The sequence below is a fragment of the Hipposideros armiger genome, unplaced genomic scaffold, assembly GCF_001890085.2.
Source record: "Hipposideros armiger isolate ML-2016 unplaced genomic scaffold, ASM189008v1 scaffold_30, whole genome shotgun sequence".
Taxonomy (NCBI): domain Eukaryota; kingdom Metazoa; phylum Chordata; class Mammalia; order Chiroptera; family Hipposideridae; genus Hipposideros; species Hipposideros armiger.
In genome coordinates, this window is record NW_017731380.1 from 2103627 (window position 1) to 2127183 (window position 23557).

General features: G+C 38.9%; 1 protein-coding gene across 5 annotated transcripts in view; it reads left to right on the forward strand.

The window, feature by feature from the left end:
- ITGB6 (integrin subunit beta 6) overlaps positions 1–23337 on the forward strand; it is a 129759-nt gene extending 106422 nt beyond the window's left edge. For 3 of the 5 annotated variants that reach the window (XM_019636872.1, XM_019636873.1, XM_019636874.1), the window contains 5 exons: positions 1872–2094; positions 4147–4244; positions 8935–9054; positions 15225–15391; positions 21168–23332. In XM_019636872.1, coding sequence (XP_019492417.1) covers positions 1872–2094; positions 4147–4244; positions 8935–9054; positions 15225–15391; positions 21168–21266 — 707 coding nt within the window. In that variant the 3' untranslated portion in view covers positions 21267–23332. Of the gene's footprint in view, positions 1–1871; positions 2095–4146; positions 4245–8934; positions 9055–15224; positions 15392–21167 lie in introns of all 5 variants that reach the window. The other 2 variants (XM_019636877.1, XM_019636876.1) reach the window with 2 other exon arrangements.
- Positions 23338–23557: the final 220 nt, after the last annotated feature.

Sequence of the window (23557 nt, forward strand, 5' to 3'; positions counted from 1 at the left end):
TATATATATATATATATATAAATGTATATACACACATATATATAGTTTACCCTTGAAGAACAAGTGTCTGAACTGCACAGGTTCACTTACACACAGATTTTTTTCAGTAAATACTGTAAATGTATTTTCTCTTTCTTATGATTTTCTTAAGAAGATTTTCTTTTCTCTAGCTAAGGCTTCTAGTCAACAGGAAGCTATTAAGTAGTTAAGTTTTTTGCTAGTCAAAAGTTATATGCAAATTTTCAACTGTGTTGGGGAGAGGGGTGTCAGCACCCCTAACCCCTGTGTTGTTCAAGGGTCGACTGTATTCAACTGACTACTAGGATGTCCCACAGGCCCCACAAACTCAACAGAACCAAAAACGAGCTCATCGTGTCCCCATTCAAAGCTTCTCTTCCTCCTCTGCTTCAGAACAATGTATTCATTTAATAATTAAGCCCTACTGTATGCCAGCCACTGAGGATAAGGCACACCATGAGCTAGCTTCCATTCCAGGTCCGTGAAAAGATGCACCATCCAGCTAGCAGCCCAGTCTGGTCACCTGAGCAGGATGCTATTCCCCAACTTCCTCCTCCTGCTCTGCCCCCTCGCCGAACACAGCCACACCCTAAGCATTCCATCCCCTGAATTACATCCCTTTCCTCTACATTCCCACAAATGCAGGGTCTCATATCTTCCTAACTGGTTTTCCTGTCTTTAGTTTGACCCTCTCTGCTGATGCCAGGACGTTTCTAGACACATGCCTCTTTGTTCAGGTCTCTCTCTTATTTAAAATCCCATAGCTTTCTGGACAAAAATTCTTACTTTAATCCATAAAGCTTTTCATGATGAGATTTCTGACTTTTTGTTGACCTTTCCCTCCTCCCCTCCTGACACACCCTATGGACTCCCTTCATTCTATCTACATGTAACTACCCTGCGTATTAAGCAGGTCACATGATTCCACACTTCCGGTGTTTACCTATGCTTTTTTCTCTGCTTAAAATACATGTAACCTTCTTCTATCTTTATCTGACAAGTTCAGCATAAGCATCACTTCCCGTGGAAACTGCCCCAAATCTCTAGTCTAATTTGGAAACTCAACCCTGTGTGTATAACGGTGATCACATTGTGTTGTATTTAGTAGTAGTAGTATGTATGTGCCTGTTTCCTGACCCTAGACTATAAGCTCAGCGACCTTGTCTTATTTAATTTTGAATCTTCAAGCCTAATAAAATTTTTGGCACATTATATGCTCAATTAAAGTTTGTTGAATAAATGTATTTGTTGAGCAGTCGCGATATGCCCTTGGACATCTAACGGGTGAATGCAGAGCTAGGAGACTGACACATTATCTCACCTGACCACAACTACTAGAAGTAGATTTTATTCCCTCTATTTTATAGATAAGGTTTTCATGATTGCTCAGCTTGTATGTTGTAGAAGTAGGGTACTACCCAGGCCTGTCTTGTATCTTTGTCATATGGCACTTTAGTTAAAAGCAAAATATTGTAAAACCAATTATATACATACACATACAATAATCACACACACACACACACACACACACACACACACACACACACGCACCCCAAGTGGCTTCTGGGATATCTCCTTTCAGCTGGCTTTAAATTCTGTTTGCTAGGACATCAGGCAATCAAGTTGGTCTTCAGTTAAGAGACCAGATCAATAAATATACACCGTTAGCAAAATACCTTCCATAAAATATATATACACTGACCCCTTTTCCCTTCTCTCCCCCCCCCACACTCACTTTTTTCTCATTTTTTTTTCAGTCTTTTTGAAGGTGTTAAAGGCAAACAGAAAAGATGGCCTCCAAAATCTGTAAGTGGTTTTTGACCCTAAGGAACAGCGCGCGTTTTGTGTTACAGATAACGGCGAATGTGACTGTGGCGAGTGCGTGTGCAGGAGCGGCTGGATTGGTGAATACTGTAACTGCACAACCAGCACGGACGCGTGCATCTCTGAGGACGGGGTGCTCTGCAGCGGACGAGGCGACTGCGTGTGTGGCAAGTGTGTTTGCACGAACCCTGGGGCCTCCGGACCGAACTGTGAACATTGCCCTACCTGTGTCGATCTCTGTAACTCTAAACGGTAATGTCTCTGCTTTCTCCTGTCCCCTTTGTCTATCGGTTTCATGAGGATCAAAAAGTTATAGTGACATTTTATAAACTCAGACCTCAGATTGATTTTGCTGGGTTTGGTCTCCAAGCATCCATCAAAAAATCCACAAGGCCTCTGTGATTGTCAGCCTGGAACACCAGTCCTTTGCTTGCCCCTTTCTCAGTCCTGATTATCCAGGACCACAATGTCACATTTCTGCTAGAGACTTGCAGGGGAAGCTGAGCTGATGTCCCACACTGATAGCATCAGATCACCTCTCAGTTACAATGCCAGCCACACATAAGGAATGCCCTGGAGGTTCACTGATGACACCCACATTCAGTACTTTTCCAGGGGAAACAGACAAGCTCCTTTCTTATTGAGAAGGTCATAGCCTGACCTTACTGATTCATTCCTATCTATAGACTCATGGAAGCAGAGACAGAAAGACAATCTTGGCTTTTAATTCCTTCCCTCTTCTTTACCACTCATACTCTTTGGCACCTTTCTTTGGTTGTCACTCTATACAGCTATTGGACACTATAGTTTCTTTTGTATCATAGGAACAACAACAACAACAAAAACACATTCTCTTATTTTCCAGTAAAGAAATTATTTTTGGGGGTGACAGATAACTTCTTAATGGAAGTGGGGCAGCATTTGTAGATCAAGTGAAGCAAATTGGCTGTGTTATGACATTGTAGTGGATGAAGTATTGTATTATGCAGCAAACATGCTTAAGAAACTCATATTTTCATTAACTCCGCTACCCAAAATGTGGTGATATTTGCATTTCCAATGTAAACAAAGAAAATCAATATTCATTCAGTGGGCTGACAGTTACAATAGGGGATATATTAATAGAAGGTGCTATATGGCAGAAACAGCATGGCGGGAGATAGAGCTACCAGGCTAGCCTGGGCAACCATCAGTGAGATAGGTGCACAAAGGGACAGAGGTTCTAAGGGCTTCCACAATCTCCAGCAGCCCCATGCAAGACCACCAAGATAAATGCAACATGGTTACAATGCAAATGCTAGTTTCAGACAAGACGACTATCCCCCCCTTCACATAGATTGTTGTTCCTAAGCCCTTCCTGCAGAGGAATTCAGAGGCTTCCACTGCAAGGAAGCTAACTGGTAAGGGGCAGGGAAGACTTGCTTAAGGAAGTGTAGTTTGGGCTGAGATGTGATGAGGCATGGGTGGGGGCAGGGAATGTTTCCAGCACTTAGAAGAGTGTACATTTCCATGGCCAGGGGAAGAGACAGGCTGCACGATGCGTGCCCACAGTAAGAAAACTTGGGCTGTTTGGGGTACTCCAAACACAATCTGTTTGTAAAGTGATTTTCACACAAAATTAATCCAGGAACTAAGTTTTAATTTGCTATATAGACATCATTAGAGTAGCTTAATTCCTGGGCTACGTTCTTAGAAATATACTTTTCTACAAATAGCGATCTTTTATTCAAAAGCCTGTATTAATGAGGATCCAGGCTGTAATGCTCAGCTTTTGAAAATACCTCTATCAAAGGCTTGGGTTCATTCAAAAGAGATACAGAAAAGTGAAGCTTTTAAGCAATCATTCTTGACATATATATGAATTCTTGGAATTCTTGTGAAAATGTAAAGGATTTCTGTTAAGAAATTCAAATTTGGTCTAGTCTCTAACTATATTTTAGCAGCATACACTCTTCCCAGGAAAATGTAAAATGAAAACATAGCTAAATCAAATATGAACGTAACTGGGTGCTGTTGATTTTTATTTTTTAACTTAACCAATCAGAGCAATCATTAGAGATAAATGAGAATAGTAGCTATTATCAAGATCGCTCAGGGAACATTGATTACTGAATGGAATTAAGAATAAAGCAGTTTCCTCTTGGACATCACCCAACTATATATTTTTTCTGAAAGTAACAAAAGGCATCGTCCTCTAGGAGACACTCCTATAGCAACACACTGATAACATTAAGGCAACTTCCCAGCTGCCTATCTATTCTCTGTCAATGTGAACTGATAAACTCTGTTGAATAATGTTCACAGGAGCTGCATTGAATGCCACCTTTCTGCAGATGGCCAGGCCCGAGAAGAATGTGTTGACAAATGCAAACTAGTCGGTGTGACCATCAATGAAGAAGAAGGTTCTACTTGTCTTAAGTTGCTTTCCTTTCCTCGTTCTTAGTTCTCGAGAGGCAGAAACTCTGTGACGGGCTTTCCAGTAGCTGGACTTGGGCATTACCTCACTCATGCTAGTTATTAAGGGTAACTGCAGCCCGTAAGGCTAAAAATCTGATGGCTGGGGATATAAGCAATGTAAAGTCACGGCTACTCTTCTTTGACTTCAGCTCTGTTGGCAAGTTCACCTCTGTTTAACGAAGGGAATTCTAGAGATTTCCAGAATGTTATACTTTTTTGAATTAGAAGAGAAGGAAATTGAAGGAATATCTAAATGTTAACCCCAAACCTGACATCATCCACTATCATCTGATTGTAAAATAGGACAAAGCAAGGTATAAAATGGGTTTCCTGAGAGCAGCCGTCAGACACCTGACTGATTACTGGCCAGTTTTGCTTCCCTTCCTTCCCTCCATATGCTTTACTCCCAACTTTCCAAACATGGACATTATATGATAATCCTTAATTCCTTGTGGTCTCACCCTCCAAATACGGGAAGGACCTGTCACCTTTAACCGCTAACATACCCCTGCTCTTGCCTCACTTGTCATTTTAAAATGTAATTACCTAAAATCAAATTCTGCTTAATGGCAAACTACCATCTCAGATATTTAAATGGGTTGCATTTTAGCTGAGACAGCCATTGAAAAAATAAGTGGTGAACTTTAAAACAAAGAAAAGGGCTGACTCCTCCTAAAAGGACAATCTGGGGGGGGACTGGTTTTTCCATCATCACAAATGCTCTGCGTTATCATGCTGCTCAGGTAGGACTGCTGCTCTGCACGCTGCAGAGATGCGACTGAAATGTATCTCAGACAAAGTGGCATAATCAAGACAATAATTTATGACACTCTAGGATATGTGTCTTGAATAGACGGAATTAGAATAGAGAAATTAATCAATTTCCAAAATGGAATAAGTTAGTGACATTTATATTGTTTTGAAAATTACCTACATTGTTTCAAAATTGAGATATCTGACTGTGCACAGTTGAATAACCCTGTAGGGAGGGGCATGATTAACGCTTGTAAAACCCCTCGTCTGTGCTCTTCTGGGGACTACAGAAAAATATGCCATAAATTGGACAAAATGGTGTGTACCTTACACTAATACTGAAAATAAGATGCTGTAAAAGCACTGAGTAAAGTGGTATTTGTGGACTGTCCACATTAGTTAGTAACTAGTACAAAGTCTCAGCATATCCTTCTGGCTTTATTTCACAGCAAACATCTGAGATATTTACCAGGTATTTCCAAGGAATTACTAAAAATTGCAGAAAATGCCCTACCAATTACTAGAACTCAGTTCAGTAGCCGCATGGGAAATTGAATGTGATGAGGAGAAAAAAAAAGGAGTGAACCTTAGAAACATGTAAATCATGAACAGGGAATTACTATATTTAAATACACATTTTTCTAAGTATGTTATCTTAAATGCTTGAATTTGAGAGGTCTAAAGTGGCATTTAAAATATTTGCATTATTCTTTTTGTGCAATTGAGTAAATTATCTTCAACAGAGGAGAGTATTTCTTACTCATAAATTGAAAACAATCATTTTTAATACCATTTAAAGCACTAATCTCGATGAATTTGAGAAAAAATATATTTGTCAGCCTGTGAATTAAAATGTCACTTTTCTAATGAGCATTTTTATAGGTCTGTGTCAGGTTACTCACCCAGTTACATTAGTGATCAGACCACCTTGAAATTATCACAACATAATTGCTCTTCTGAAGGGTCTTTTATCAGCCCACCCTTCCTCCAACAAGGACACAGAGAATAAAATAAAATAAGTATAACTTTATAATCCAAATAAATTGTTCCCCAGGGGTGCTGTGGTGACTTGTGTGAGCATTTCTAAGGATGTGTGGTTTAACTTGATTCAATCCATTTTACTGAAAGAGGCATTTTTAATTTACCCAACATTTATGTACTCAGAGCATTGTTACTCGAAGTGTACTCCATGGAACACTAGTTCTGAAAGTGTTAAATGGAAAAAAAACACCCATGGCCTTATAAATTTTGGAAATGGGAAGCTAAGCTTTTTATTTTCTTGAAGGACTCCGGAGTTCTTATGCACATTAAATTACATGTGCACTGAGAGCTTTCAGGAGAGGCAAGAGAAGAATTAAGAGTAAAGAGGGATTCCCAAACTTATTTGACCACAGAACCCTTTTTTTCCCTCTTTGGGAAACTGTTTTCTCTGACAACTACTGGCTTGGCCCCAGGGCAGAGGTCTGAAACACAAAGTTACCTTGATTCAGTGGTGCAGACTGTTTATATTTTCCACATTTTTCCTGGACCTTCCTAGACCCTGGCCTCTTCACCCCCATTCTCACATTTCTTCCTTTTCTAAGTATGATTTCATGAACCGCCTGAGATCTTATTTTCATTGCATTATTCGAGAAGAGCACTGCTGGCACTCATAAAGGTGGGTGTAAAAGAAAGGTCCGTTTCTTATGAACAACAAAAGAAAACCTTAGCGGCTAATTATGCAAATCTCCAGTCCAGGCTGCACCCTTTCACTGCACATTCAATAATACCATTTTAATACCCAAACACTATAAAACAGGCTAAATCTAGAGTCCTAACAGTCATGAAAAGGAGTGGTGAAGTAATTAAAGTAAGAAGGGAGCTATGACTCAAAGGTCATATTAGCAGTTCCATTAAAACTTAAATAACCCCAGCCAAGTAAATTAAGCCTCCCTGGGCTTCAGTGTAGCTATTTAAAAGAAAATAAAAAAGCAGGATTAATATTACTGAAAGGAGTATTATAAGCTGTCCACATATTTTCTACCTGAAAATAAAATGTCCCACTAAGTAAGTTGGAGACGAACAGAGTGGGTGTGCATTGTCATGATGGAGAGGGGAAAGGAAGAAAAGAAACCACCCCAATGGGAAAAAGTGAACTCCCCAGGCTGCATGAATCCTAGTGAATTGGAGTGGTATAGCAGGAGGATGTGTGGTGAAGGCCATCTAAAAATGACCAAAGCATGAATTACATACGCAGTTCTGTTGCTATCAAACATGTGAAATGACACAAGTTTCACTAATCAAGTATTGCCTGGAGGTTTCCAAACCTTTTAATCAGAATCGCCTTATTAAAAATAGTATTAAACAACTCTAAAAATACTATAACACCTGTGTGTTCCACTGACCTCTGGAATCAGAATACACAGGGGTGGGTCCCTGATATCCATATTTTTGAGAACTCCCACGTGATTTTTTTGATCATAAACATTTGGGAATGGCCAAATGAGAACAAGTTGTAATTAAATTTCTTAATATTTCTATGTAAATACATGCTTCTCGTGGATTTAAAAATAGTGTGTTCACGTGAATTTATCATCTGAAATCTTATTTGTAATGCTAAACTTTTTACTACTTTTACTAGTCCCTGTTTTCATAGATAATACGGGTATACTTCTCACAGAACCTTATAGACTAAATGCAAAACAACTTAATATTTCTATGTTTCTGTGGCTTTTGCATTTTTGAACCAAAAATAGCTTATTATTTAATTTTTCTTTGTTAGAGTCAGAGCAACACATATAAGTTCTGTTTTGTTAAAACCTTTTCGTATTTAAGGAAATGAAAAAAGTTATAAGTCTCGCGAGAAGTATGTCCAAGATTATCTGGGACAGTACCAGCTTTAATATTCTGACCTGTTGTGTCATAGTACAATAATATTGGATCATACATCTTAAAATTTCAGGTTTATAGTAAGCAGTCATTCTATTTACAGGTTTCTGTAAAAGTGTTTATAATGGTATCATTAAAAAGTCCCAACTTAGAAGACAGGAGAACTTTAAGCAAGTTTTGTTTTTTTTTTAATTAGAAAATGCAGCATAATTTTGCCATAGGTGCCAGACCACTAGAATTTCTAATAAAAAGTATTAACATCTCAGGTAGACAATTTTACTATATTTTACATTTCTGTCATGACATTCACTTTCTGCCTTTTGAATAAGTTCAACAAGAAAAAAATTTCTATTTGGAAGAGATTTGAGGAAAGCTGGATTATTATTATTATATATATATTTTTAAGAAAGGGGCTACATGGAACGGCTAGAAAAACTGTCATCCTGGGTTCCTTGGAATCTGGAGTTTACCTTTATCCTGCTGGTCCCTGAGCTACAAAACACTTCGGTCTCCATTTTCTGATATTAATTTATATGTATTGTTGCGAAAATACATGGCCAGAAATCTTGACTATGCCATTGTGGGAAAGTCCGCTTTAAAGTATCAGTCTGTTTGGACTGTGTAGCCTCCTTCTGAAATGTAATCTAGGCTTCCTCCCAGATGCTCTCAGCCAAGAACATATAGCTCCCTCATTACCATAATCAGGGCCATTCTGTTCCCAAGACAGCTAGGCTACCTGCCTTGAAATACTTTCCCTCTATTGAAATCCTGCCCCCATCGTTTTGATAGGTGCATTTGATGGTCAGTTCTGATTGACCACACCTGGAACTGTTCTTCTGGAACATGAGTAGAAACTAAAACCTCCTTTGGTGGGAAAAACCCTATGTCTTTTCTATTCTTATTCTGCAATGTTGAAAATTCCTATTTGCATATTAAAACTCAATACTACTTTGCTTTAAAAATAATCTCTTTTGGGATCTCATTTAACCTAATGAATGACTCCTTTATCTGCAGATTTCTCAAAGGATAGTTCTGTTTCCTGTTCTCTGCAAGGAGAAAATGAATGTCTTATTACATTCCTAATAACTACAGATAACGAAGGGAAAACCATCATTCACAGCATCATCGAGAAAGGTGGGTGGCATACCTTTCATTGTCAATGGTAAGTGATACTACATGGGAGAGGAAAAAACAACCAGAAAGACACTTGGGTAGCTTGCCAGGAAAGACATTTCCAAATTTTGTTGAAGTGCCTCTACTTTCACAATGATTGAAAGATATCTACTGAAAGGTATGATATGTTCCAATGTCTTTTTAAGACCAAAGAACAAGATGAGTGTATTTGTACCAATTATCTTCTCCAGGAAAGCTGGCTGATGAATTGTAGAGAGGTGGACAAATTAAATACAATCTAAGCAAAAGGTGTACCTTTCAGAAAGACCAACAGGAAGGAGCCTAACAGTCTAAGAGAATGAGTTTTGAATCAGGCGAATCTTGGCTCAAATCCTGCTCTACCACTTAATAGCTGCTTGACATTCTGAGTCTACAGATGAGATTTCCTCCTCTGTAGAATGGGAAAAATAATAGTACTTTCTTCTACAGATTGACTCAGAGATTAAATGGAGTGATGCATGTGCCAGTTCCTAACCTACAGTCATGGTTCATTAAGTGATAATGGTGAATCAGAAAAGACATGAAGCAGAAAGTGAGGAAGGAGGTAATTTATAAAGGAAGTCAGAAACCATTGCTTCTGTGGCTTTTCCTCCACACCAGCTTATGGAGTCGGCTTGGGACTCAGGAAGCCCTCAAAGAAAAATCTCATCTTCAGTGAAGGGGAGAGAGAAGTTTATATCAGGTAGAAAATAAAATAGTGGGAAAGGTACTTTTGTTGAAAAGTTCTTAGATTTTAGAGAGTATCAGGCTCACTGGGGGAGCATGTTAAAATGCCTACATCCTGAGTCAGTATGCCTGATGTGTGGTTCAGGCAACTCTGGTACAGGTATAGATGGCTTCAAGACCTCCTTTGAGTAACTCCACCCTGGCAGCTTTGGCTGCATTCTTAGATCCTCACAGGTGCCTCACCTTTTCTATCTTCAGTTAAAAATGTGTCCCTAAAGGGGCTGGCCAAGTGACTCAGTTGGTTAAGAGCTCACTCAAGAGTGCGAGCTCTGAGCAACAGAGTCACCAGTTCGATTCCCGGCCCAAGCTGAGCTGCTGCTGAGCTGCCAACAGGTGGCAGGATGGTTCAGCTAAAAAAAATAATAAAATAAAATAAAATGTGCTAATACCACTTTAATAAAAAACAAAAAAATTTTCCCTAAACCTTTCAAATAGAAATGACAACTGCATTAAATCAGATCATTCCAGACGTTGTCAGCAACCTCCTCCTCCTCCCTGCAAAAGCCTGAAGCCTAAGTTCTACCCCAGACAATAGCAGCAAGGGCAGACTAGAAGGCACATGTGCTTTGTTGTGTGTGCTTGCTTATCAAGGTGCTGACAAAATACTAAGTCCTGAATTTGAAACCAAGAGGATCAAACTGACATCACTTAAGAATGTAAAAATCAAAGCAATATCAAAGTAATCAAAAAGTAAGTTCAAGACATTATAAATGAACCAAGAGAAGATGATTAGAAAAATATCACATTGCAGCGCTGAGGGTCAGGGACATGTAGAGGTCAGCACAATGCAAGAGACAAGGCTCTGATTGTGACTGTGAAGCTCAGATGAGCAGAGTGCCCCTGGAGACTTGCTCTTGAAAATCTCATGTAAATGGACTTCTTTGAAATGCATACATAAGATACATCACAGAGGCCATTACATAGTTAGGAAAATTTAAGGTGAATACTACTTCACAAGGAATAATTACTTTATAGTACAAAAAAACCCTGCCTCCTCATCTGTTTATAAAGTCAGTTTCTTCAAGTAGACCCCCAACCCTCTGTTGGCTTTATCAAGTTTTTCTGAAATCAAAGCCATTCCTAATAATCTTAATTCCACTGGAAAAATGAGTTCCAAGCAACAAGAACAAACCTCCAGAATAGGGTCTGTTTTCAATTTGGTTTTTTTTTTGGTATCTAGTAGTTTTGATTTTGAAAAGAGAGAGAGAGAGAGAGAGAGAGAGAGAGAGAGAGAGAATGTGAGAAATGTGCCTTTGGTTGATAAATGCCTTCTCATTACTGGACTACTGTTGTTGTTTTTTTCCTTTTATTCTTCCGCATAATATGAGTGGCACATCAATATGCCATCCTTCTGAGAGCACTCAGATGCCCTGATGCTTTTTTATTAAGGCTTTTTATTCTCCCTATGCTTTGTAGTAGGAAAAAGTTTCCTCCCTGAGGCTTAACAAGAGTCACTTGACAGCTCCAAGGAGGCTGCTTTCCTGGCAAATATTGGCATTCGTAGACTGGCTAGAGCTCCAGGGCCCTGAGGGTAGAGCCCATCCCCAGGAGTGCAGAGTCCCCTCTTGCAGCTTTAACACCAAAGACTCCCAGGGCAGCCGGTGGGAGACCTGGATAGAAGAGAGGCAAAATGAGAAAGGAGGAGATGGAGGTTAAGGATTCTCAGGCTCCTCCAAACACACCGAAAAACAAAACACCAAGTGAAGGGTCACCATCAGGGCATATATGGATGTACGGAGAGCTTCCCTCTTTTTTTTTTTCTTACATCTAGATAAACTCTCAGAGGTAAAAGCCTCATTCATAAGAAACTCAGCCAAGAATGACAGCTGAGGACCGGGCGAGTGGCTCAGTTGGTTACGAGCTCGCTCAAGAGTGCGAGCTCTGAGCAACAGCAGTTCGAGTCCCAGCCCAAGCTGAACTGCTGCTGAGCTACCAACAGGTAGTAGGATGGCTCAGCTAAAAAAAAAAAAAAAATGACATCTGGGGAGCCTTCCTGACAGGGGTGAGGATGTGGATGTCATACCCATGGCTTCCAATTTGGAGATTCCAGGCTCTTGAGGTCTTGAGGATAGAAAAGGGGGGAGAGTACATTTATTGTAATAATGATGATGATAATAATAATAATGATAATAATAACAACAACAGCTCTCATTTATTGAGCTCTTACTAATACAATATACCAGGTATTAGTCTAAATGTTTTACATGTATTAATTCATTTAATGCCCTCAATACCCATATAAAGCAGGTATTTCTATTATTTCCATTTTACAGGTAAGGAAATGGAGGCATGGAGAAGTTAAATAATTTGCTAGGTTTTACAGCAATTAAGCGCCTCACTGGTTGGGGAATTGGCAGTCAGGCTTAGAGTCCATGCTCTTAACTACTGTGCTATACTGCCTCCCACTGGCTGTATGGTCATACTAAATATTTGAATCCTGAAAATGTGAGATCGGCACTGTCCCATGGAGATGTTAATACAAACCACATATACAATTTAAAATTTTCTAGTAACCACATTAAAAAGTAAAAAAAACAAGTGAAATGAATTTTAATAACGTTTTATTGAATTCAGTAGATCCCAAATACAGTCGTTTCAAAATATTGTCGAAATCAGTGTGTATTTGGCATTCACCACACAACCTAATTCGGAAGTCACATTTCTAGTGCTGAGTAGCCACATGTGGCAGAGCTACCAGGCTGGCAGCATTAGAAACTCAGGACCTTAGAATTAGGCGCAGCACTGACCTGAGAGGCAAACCCTGGAGTGCACACAGTGATGGAGATGGCCCTCTTCTCCCACCTAGAAATACATCCTCAGTCTAAGCATCTCAAGAAATACTAAAGAGAGAATGAAAAGTGGGAATTTCTATTGTGTAAAACCTGCTGTGGTATGCAGGCCAAACTCTTGTCTTGAGAAATGTATAATTCCCAATGACTCTAAATTCTTAAAATAATTCCCTCTGCCAGGCCATGCCTGTGTCTCCTTTCTATGTTCCCTACTGGGGAGCCCTCCCCAGGTTCTGGCTGCAGGGTCTTGGCAAGCCTCATCTGGCTTTGAACAAGGACATGCTATGCCCCACCCCAGACGTTTCAGAGTGAAAGATGTAGCCAGCATATATTCTCATTGACAGGCGCCTGCCGCTTTCTTTGCAGGAGTGTTGCTAACCTATTAGAAGCAGCCATGGTTCGTGTGCTGTGCTAGAAACAGTCTTTAGATCTTCATCCTGTAGTTGCTATTTCATCAGCTCCTTTACTGATTTCTGCACAACCTCCCTACCTGTATTTTTGGCCAAAGAACAAAGGTGCATGAGGCCAGGCATCATGCTATTAGGTGGTTGTTAGTCCTGCTCAAATTCAGATCATCTATAGAGTCTTACCTTGAAAGCAGCATGACTAGTCCTGGGTGTATAACTCTCCTTATTAAATATCTAAAAGCAATAAGAGTTAGGGTAAGCTAGGCATGATTCATTTCCTCCCCAGATACCATGGATTTGCTTCACTTCTTGCAGAGGGAGGCAGATAGTTAATGATCATTTTTATGTGGGATTTTTTTCCCCCATGAAAGCAAGGGGAGAGCTTAATTATAATATTTCATTAAGAAATGTATCCTCTCCCAGAAATATTGCAAGGATTATTAGTCATTCTGCTGTCAATGAGGGAAGGTACTGTATAATTGCAAGATTACATTACTATCAATAGAGTCAAACATAACATTATATAACGTTCAAGTTAAAAGGACTATACAGAACACCTGACTTCTCAAATTTCCCTGAAAATAAGACTCACAGGATACTTTTACTAATAAAACACCTGTGGCTCCATCCACAGACTCTTGGGGGACATTTCTAGGAAGCTGTGGATTTAATAAGCATGAGCACTTGGGCTTAATCTTATTTTCAGGGAAGTTAAGGGAACACTGAAGTCCCACACCTTTGTTTTACAGATGAGGGTCTTGGGCTCAGAGAGATCAAAGGTCTTGATGGATTTCAGACAGCTACTGTACATCAGATGGGAATTAAACACACCTCCCTTGACCCCAGTACAGAAACTTTCCAGGACACCAGGCATTAGAGCTAAAATAAAACTGAAAACTATGATTGTCTTCATATTAAAAAAAAAAAAAAGAAAGAAACTCATGAGGCGTCCAGTTAGCTCAGTTGGTTAGAGCACAGTGCTCATAACACCAAGGTTGCCGGTTCGATCCCTGCATGGGCCACTGAGATGCATCTTCCACAAGTAGATTGAAACAACTACTTGACTTGGAGCTGATGAGTCCTGGAAAAACACACTGTTCCCCAATAAAAAAATAAATAAAAAATAAAAAATAAATAAATATATATATATATATCAGCAGCAGCAAGTAGTAAACTTTTCAGGGGATAGGTTTTATATAATTTTGAATATAGTCCCCTAGACAGTTCATATTTCAAGAAAACCCATGAAAAAGTATTATGTGTGTGTGTGTGTGTGTGTGTGTGTGTGTGTGTGCATGTTGTCGGCCATTCACACTGGCTGCCAGCCACTCACAGTAGCTTTACAGCAGCCCACTGCAGCCCCACTGCAGCCTACACCATCGCCAGCGACACAGCAACTCAGCTCCAGGTTGAGTTGTTGTTCACCATCTTAGCTGTAGAGGGTGCAGTGTCACTGGCCCATGTGGGATTGGAACCAACAGCCCTGTTGCTCAGAGCTCGTGCTCCCAAGCCAACTCTTAACCAACAAGCCACTCGGCTGGTCCCCGCTATAGTCCTTTTTTACGGTCCCTTAAATATTGCACGTGCATTAATTGTCACTCTCGGATTTTTACTATTTTTGAGTCAGCCACTCAAATGTATATCTACAGAGGGTGCCAAAAATATATATACACATTTAAAGAAATGAAAAATTTATATTAAAATTGTAATACTCAATATATACCAATAACAAATAATGAATACAAGTCATGTGTATACATTTTTTTGGCATCCCCGGTATTTGCTTTGAATAACCAAACTTTTACTTTATCTCTTCTTCTACTTTGAAGGAATAAGGATTTCAACAAGTAACTCATCTTATTTATTTGTTTGTTTATTTATTTATTTATTTATTTGTTTGTTTGTTTGTTTGTTTTTAGCTGAGCCACCCTGCCACCTGTTGGCAGCTCAGTGGCAGTTCAGCTCGGGCCGGGCATCAAACCGCCGTTGCTCAGAGCTCACACTCTTGAGCGAGCTCTAAACCAACTGAGCCACTCGGCCGGCCCATCACTCATCTTATTTAAAAAAAAAAAAAAAAATTCAGCAAAACAAAAAGTGTTACTATATTCCCTCTACAGGAGAAAAAGTACAGTTGGAAAATGCAATGAGAAACGTTTACCAAAACGTTAATTGTACCATCTTCTTAATATAATTTTCTTTGATTCCACAGACTGTCCAAAACCTCCGAATATTCCCATGATCATATTGGGCGTTTCACTGGCTATTCTTCTCATTGGGGTTGTCCTACTGTGCATTTGGAAGCTGCTGGTGTCATTTCATGATCGTAAAGAAGTTGCCAAATTCGAAGCAGAAAGATCAAAGGCCAAGTGGCAAACGGTATGTGAACACGTAGGGGCTACTCCTTGTCTAGGGCAGGAAGTGTCTTGTGGAAGAGAGGGGGTATCAGCTTTAAAAGATACCCATCTGCTCTAAAAGAGAGTTAGAATGGCATGTTCTTTCTCTACGCCTCTCACCATGTCCCAATAGCTTTGCTTTCTGTTCTGTTTTGGGTCCCAGATAGCCCTCATAGTGTACATTTTTCTCTCTGTGTAGTAGGGGATTTCCCCCACTTTGAAGAGTCTCATGAAACCCCTTAGCTACTTAGGAACATCAAGGACATATGTTTTTATTTCTCACCACCAGGAGGACCCCTCAGGCCCCATTTGAGAAAGCATAGGTATTATATCTAAACACTTCCATAAATCGTTTGTGTTATAGCTAATGGAATAATGTTCATGAGCACTGAACAGTTCATGCCAATTACTATGGAAATACTCATTACTCATAATAGGTTACAAAGCAAACTTGAGAAGAATTTTTAAATACCATCCAGTTAGTTTTTCTGAATAACATAAATTTTAAACAGCTACCTGGGAAAGAAAGCTAAAAGTATCAACCTTTAAATATATGTGCTCAATAGATATAATTTATGTGTCTCTTCTTCACAGTAAGCAAACACAAAACAGGACTCCAATTTTCTGTGTTTCTTTTCCACAGGAGAGATAATTACATTTCTAGAGGCCCATAGAAACAATTTCATGGTTTTAATTTCATCTCTCTATCTCTAATGGTGCAACCAGCTATCTAATAGCAATTATCTTACATTGCTGATTCTAAAAACAGTAATATCACAGGAGAAAATACAAGCAGACACAGTGCTCCTTTGGGTTCATCGGCCCAAATAAATTGGTGTTCACACTTTTTTCTCTAAGTCTATAATGATATCTTCAATTCCTAAAACAAATGGAAATTTACTGTTTTGGACAAATTTATCTTGAGAAGGGATGTTTATATCTTATGCAGTTTTTTGAAATAATCATAATGTATGGTGCAGGACAATGGACAATAAAAATTTTTATCTACTTTATGAAAGATGCCTTTAGACACAACAACCAAATGCACTGTATGGATTTTGTTTTGGTCTGGATTTGAATAGTCCAACTGTAAAAATACATTTTTTAGACAGTTGGAAAAAGGTTAATATAGGCTGAGCATTAAATGATAGCAATGAATTAGGGTTAATCTGATTAAGTACGGATAATGGCATTATGGTTTTGCTAAAAACTAACCCAGATTTTAGGGTGAAAGGAAATGAAGGCTGGGTTTGCTGTGAAATTATTCAGCAAAAAGAGAGAGAGGGATAATTGAAGGAAGTGTGGTAAAATCTTGATAATTATTGAATCTGAGTGATGGGTCTGCAGAGGTTCATTGTACAGCTTTCCTCTTCTTTTGTGTATGTATGAATTTTTTCATAATTAAAACCCCTTAGGAAAGTAAATTGTGGATTTTGGATGCTTTGAGAATATAATTCATCCATCCCTAACAGGGCCAAATGTAACCTGACAGGTTAGTTTGGTGACTTAGCACATAGTCCGATGAGGTCAAAGTGTTGGCCCAGTTAACTTCACCCAATGGCCTGGCCGTAGCTGTTTCTAACTCTCACCAGCTCTCATGCCAATGCCTGGCTATGGTCTGAAGAGCAACCACGCAAAAGAATGTGGTTAAATTAGCACACACACAAAAAAACGATCGCAGCAGGCGAGCAGCCACCAGCCCTGGGCAGTCTTCTTGAGGTCCCCTTTTTGAATGTAAGGAAACTGAGGCTCAGAGAAGGTAAGAGTTTTGCCAAACTGATGATCCTAATGGCAACCTCTTCTTCCAAGCACAGACTTGACCCTCCTAGAAATAACAAGCAGGTGTTCCACAAACAAACTTGGGCAATTATGTGATGTTATCTACCAACCAGCACATTTTAATGTTCTCATACAAAGGCATGAATACTGACAAATGATTAATATCTTTAAAATAGCAAGTTAATTAACAATTAATTTCTCCAAAACATGAGTTGTTTTCCCTCAGGATGTAGGACATGACTGTAATTCAAAGGCTGAATTTTTGCTGTTTCTTCAACTAAAATGGAACAAAAATGTGCATTAAATAGATAAAAGCATGAATGAAAGACGTTATTCCCTTATTAAACTGAGTTTCTTTGAATAACAAATGTTTGATGTTCTTGACTAGATAATGATTGGGTAATAATTATTCACTTGGATGCAAAAGAGGTTTAATTCAAATAATTCAATTCAAATTTCACTAATACATCCTTTGGAAAAAAAAATGTTGCTCAGTGCATCCATTTAGGAGTGCTCAATTTGATTCTGTTTTTAATCTAAAATCTATTTCTTCTTGGGGCCAGCCGAGTGGCTCAGTTGGTTAAGAGCTTGCTCAAGAGTTTGAGCTCTGAGTAACAGTGGTTCGAGTCCCAGCCCGAGCTGAGCAGCCGCTGAGCTGCCAATAGGTAGCAGGATGGCTCAACTAAAAAAAAACAAAAAAAAAAAACAACATAAAATCTATTTCTTCTTGAAGAATTGAATTTGATTGGCCTTCAAAACCTAGGGGACCTCCATAGACAGTAGAGGTAGTTGGGTCTCCTGACCCATAGACCCCCACCCTTACCCCCATTGTCCCATTGGACCCTAAAGATGACAGACAGAGCTCAGGATGAGGAAGAGTTTCATTCTTGCACCTGAAATATTTCATCATAACCATAAAAAAAGGTTACCTTTTATTACACTTTTTAAAATGCCCCCCCATTCATATTCTTTATGAAAACAAAAAGGGAAGATATTTAAATTCATCTTTGATTAGACGTTTTTTTCTAGGATGACAAGTCATTAGCTAGAGGCAAAAAAAAAAAAAGTGTTCAGCTTGACATTTGTAACAGTCACGGATTGATTTTGCACTGTGCTAAGAAAATCAGGTCTGCATTTGGCAGTTAGGCAATCATTAAGAGAGCTGTGGGTCATGACAGAGAGCTTTCTTTTTACCACTTTTTCATGCTCCAAAAATGTGCCATTGTGTTTGCAGAATCTATGGCCTAAATTAGCACCTCCATACTCCTGGAGGCATCGGCCTGGTCTCCCCAGATGGTTCGGGAAAGCCCAGGCTTGTCTAAACAGTGAAGGAGTGCAGACTCACCTGAAATGGAGCCACACAAGCCCGTGTCTCCGCTGGAAATCCTAGGTGGGCGGTTGCCACCTGCATGGCACTAGAGGAGGCAGTACCAGACTTGGCCATACTTCCTCCTGCCAACAAAACCCAGCCTGAGCTCATTCTGCTAAGCTCTGATCATCAGCTGCGGGCAGGGGACATTACTATCCCCACTCCTCCCTCAATATGTGCGTGCTCTTCCCCCACTTTTAAACTTCCACCTGACCCTCCTACTACAGTGGGGTCTGCTTCATCCATTACCCCCTATTAACATGGCCAGGCCCTATCATTAGCTCTGCAAGAGACCCCCAAAATGTTGTAGACATGAATAAATGAAGTTGCTTCAAAATACAGAACGAAAACTGCACAATCAAAATTAAACATTCAGCTAAATGTCTACAAAGTAACTTTGTGTATTCAGTCAAGTGAAACTGGAGTCACCTCCTTTATAGTGCATATAAATTATATTTAGATTGGGATTGGGGTGCGTTTTAATATGTTTAATATGACATGAGGTGGGGCCCACAAAAGAGTTCCTGATCCTACACAGATCTAAGCTGAACCTCCTCCCAGTGAGTCACTCTGAATTTTCAGTGTCTTTTCTATTCTCTAAGCCACCCTCTTCCTCCAGGACAGTGCCCCACCAATCAGCTCCACTCTGCACTTCTTATTTTCTTTCATCTTTCCTCTTCAATTGAGCTCCTTATTCTTCTGTAACCAACTTAAACTTAATAGTTTATAGTCTCTTAAACATAATTGAATTCTGTATCTGATTTTTGTTTGCAAAAGACAATCTACCGGCATCTAAGAACACATCGGTATGCTCTTCACCTTCTAAATCCCAAGTTCTTATGGCAGCAAGACTAAATAAAGACCAGAGGTATCTCAGAATTATCCTGGCTGACCTCAGGTGTAGAGGCAATATGGTGACTTGGCCTTCACTGATCATCCACCACCAAGGGACTTCTTTTCTATGTCCTCATTACTGAGAGCATCCTTCTCCAAAGGTACTTTATCAAAGGTAACATGTTAGTCAGAGGTCAGGCCACTGGCTCTGGGCAATACAGAAACAGGTGTAGGTGTCATTTCTCAGAATGAAGACACTGTGATGAATCCAAGGGCAACAGGTGGGAGAAGCCAGGGAACGTTTTTAATTTTATTCAGATCTTCTGAGAGCTGAGAGAAATGTACTGAGAAAGCGAATGCAAGCATCATTTTTCAAATTTATGCCTAGAAACTGTTACCATCTCTACAGGTCATGGGATAAGGAGACCAAAGTATAGGATTTAGTAATTCGGAGGGTCTTAGGTGTTACCTAGATGCCATACATACTCAGAAATGGGCTTGGAAACGTTAAGAGAACCAAAACCCTGGGGAGAAATATCTTTATAACTCCCTCCAGAACATAAAAGAAAAGGAAATTCCCAATGTGAAGAACAGCTGTAAGTAAGAGCTAATAAGAAGAGGCAGCATTTATGGAGAACTTACTATGTGCCAGGCACTGTGCTACAGTACATTACCCCATGGACGAGGTAGGCACTTTGGTAATCTCTCTTACAGATAAGGACACAGAGACTTGGAGTTGCTTAAGTAAGGTCATCTAGTGGAGCTGGGATTGATCCCAGGCTGTTTGACACCAAAGCCTATGTGATCAACCTTAGAAAGTGGGAGAGAAGAAACTGTACCTTAACCAGATGTCTTGTGCCTGCCAGGAACAGTTAAACTAAAGAAGAGAAACAGAAGGATCAAACATGGTATTTCTTCAAACACCTCGAGAGCTTTGATCCTTCTGGTCCTGGTGATGGGACCTGGACACACACGCTGAATTTTTCAGGCATTGGCACACCACTGCCCCACTGCCTCAAGGGCAAAGCCATCTTGCCCAATCTGCCATGGGACCTATGCTCCCTCAGGAGCCCAGTGTCCTAAACACCAGCCTCTTGTAACTCTGTAATTCACATACTGTTATTCTCTAGGAAGCAAAAGTCATCTAGTTCTACTACTCAGAGCAGGTGGTCACTGCCCTAGGGCCTTTCCTGCTTCTCCCAAGCAGCTAGTCGCTCTTCTTTCTGAGTTTTGATCTCATTTTAGCAAAATGATTTGTGCCCTTGTTTAATGCCTCTCGCCAGCAACACATTTCTTAAAGGCACATACTTTGCTGTTCACATTTGTATGCTTCTACAAGTTCAGTTTCCCCATTTTGTACTTTTTTACTTCACATTTCACTTCTGGGTCCTCTATTGGTTCATTGTATTCATTCAGTAAATACCAAGTTGTTACTATGGGATAGGCACTTTTTCAGTGCTGGTAAAATAGCAGTGACCAAAACAGCTGGAGTCTTGTTTTCTATCTATGATTTAGTGCATTTCCAAAATGGGTAAGAATTTTAGAATACACACATGGGACTAGTTTTGCATATTAAAAAAATAAAATGAAGATTTATAACTTTTAAAATACTGCAAGTATGGCATATCAAATTAATCAAAATTATTCAAATGGCTTCTAAGATGGAGACTGACTCATTCTTCCAATTGGTAATGTACAATGAAATTATTTAGATATATGAAAACAGTGTAATAAAATGTATATACTTTCCTTTGAACCTCTTTTTTTTATTTTTCAGGGAACCAATCCACTGTACAGAGGCTCCACCAGTACCTTTAAAAACATAACCTACAAACATAGGGAAAAACAAAAGGTGGACCTTTCCACGGATGGATAGAACTACTTTTATACATGGAAAAAAGTCTGTTTCACTGATATGAAATGTTAATGCACTGTTTAATTTTCTTTTTTTGTTGCTTCAAAATGAGGTTGGTTTAAGATAATAATAGGTCACTTGGAGATCAGTCATTCTCTGTACGAAGGTTATAGACTATGTTGGCAGGTTCAAAATAATCAAGAAGAGAAATATCCTCAGCAAAGTAGTGACTGTGGGGATCATTTGCAGAATACTAACTCTGTTGCATTAGTGTCTCAAAAAATCATCAAAATGATTCATGGGGGCATGATTTGCATTTGAAAAATGTTTGAAATTAGAATCTCATTTATTGCAGGAATACAGCTACCTGAAGTCTTTGTCTCAACAAAGTCACAAAGTCCATATTCTTATATTATATACTCCCACTTGCCAATTAATTCCAAACTTTTACTAAATCTGCCCTATCCTACAAGACGATTTTTTTTAAATCTATGAGAAATGAAATTCTGATTTTACTTCAGATGAGAGAATGCAATTCTAAAGATGTCACAAGTGTAAAAATGAAAATTAAGTGTTAACTATTTCTGTGGGTTTGTCTGCACCTAAAAGTCAGGTACACAAACAAGTATTTCATTTGTTTTACAGATGAGAAAGAAGTAATTGATAAATTAGGAAGTCACCAGTAAAAAAACAAAAATAACAAGACTCTTCATTTAGATTATTCTCAATTACATGAAAAATAAACTTCTATACTCAGTTTCCTTCCTAATTATGAGTTTTCAGACTATTACTTCTCCCATATTTCTCAATCCATTTTACTCAGTTTCACAGTCTTATAACTATAATTGTCATATGAAAGTTTTAATTTCTTGTTAGAAAGTTACTTTAAATGATTAGTTTATTCAAAGAGAGGCCCAATAATACGAAAAGAACATGAGCTAAACAGAATAAAATTTTAAGTGCTTTTAAATCAAATACATCAAGAGTACAAAAGTCCCTCATAAGTAATAGGTTTTTTTAAATCTATATTCTTTTCCCATTTGTATAACCCAACTTGACATTTCAGCTGCATGTGGTAAATATACATAATATATTTACTTTAAAATGTAAGATTTTACTTGCAAAATACATGTGAATAATTAGGGATTCATATGTTGATTGAAGAGATGGACTCTGCAGAATAATATTTCTTATAGTAAATATTGCTTTAAAAAAACACTCTCATTTCCTTTGAGCCTCATAAGGAAACTAGAGTTCAGAGAGTAAGGAGAAGAAATGGGTTCAGAATCCAGATCTTCTAGCTCCCAACTATTTCTCCTTTCCATGAGACTGACTCTTGTCAGTGAAATAATAGGAAGATTTTGTGAGTTTAGTGATATCGTTTGTTTGAAAATGTACTGAGACTAAACATATAGCATTTAAAGAACTAGAATACAGGTGAGGTCGAGTACTTTTGTGCAATGGTTATTACCTTTGAGTAAAGTGTAATGTGAAGTCTTTTATTAGGTGAAGAGTTCATTATGTAATGGAGGCTTCATGTTTATCCATTGAATTGGCACTGAGTGATCTATAATAAGTTTCTTCAATCCTACAAATAGATCTGTACACATCGATCACTTGGAGACTTTTTTTTTCTAGTTTCTAAATAACTCAGGTAAATCAGACACTTGCGGAGTACACCGCTCTATTAAATGAATTACAAAATCATCTTGGAAACCTGAAGGGCTAATGTACCCCCTAGGTTGCTGACTGAAGCCCAAGGTCTGAGGAAAATCTAGAGCAACAAGGAAGTTGCAATGCTGATGACACAACACTAGTATTCACCTCTACATGCGGTGTTTTTATATTACTACTGGAATGCGACTTTAGAAAATATGTGTCCCTCTTGTGTGTATATATAGAGAAGAATCTGCTATTTCTTTGAATGCTGTTTTGACCCAAGGCTGGACCTTGAAAAGGCCAAAACATTAACAGTAGTACTTCTGTTCACTGAAGAATTATGTTACATGAAGATAAAATGGGTTTTTGTAAGTTGTTTTATTGTATTTTGTGTTGACATAAATAAACATGGTAATTTAAACAATGAGCCTTAGATGGATGATAATTCTTTTTATTTGCGTGATACAAAACCCTCTTCTTGGATTTCTGCATCCCACTGTGACCTGCTCTGACTGCCTTGCTGATCTCAGCCTGGGACCAAGGAGGAAAGCAAAAAGAAGCAGCCCCTGAAGGCACAAGATAGCAGGAAATGGGCTGTCATTGGCTGTGTGGTCGCTATATCCACATCACAAAACGTTTAAAACAAGCCTGGA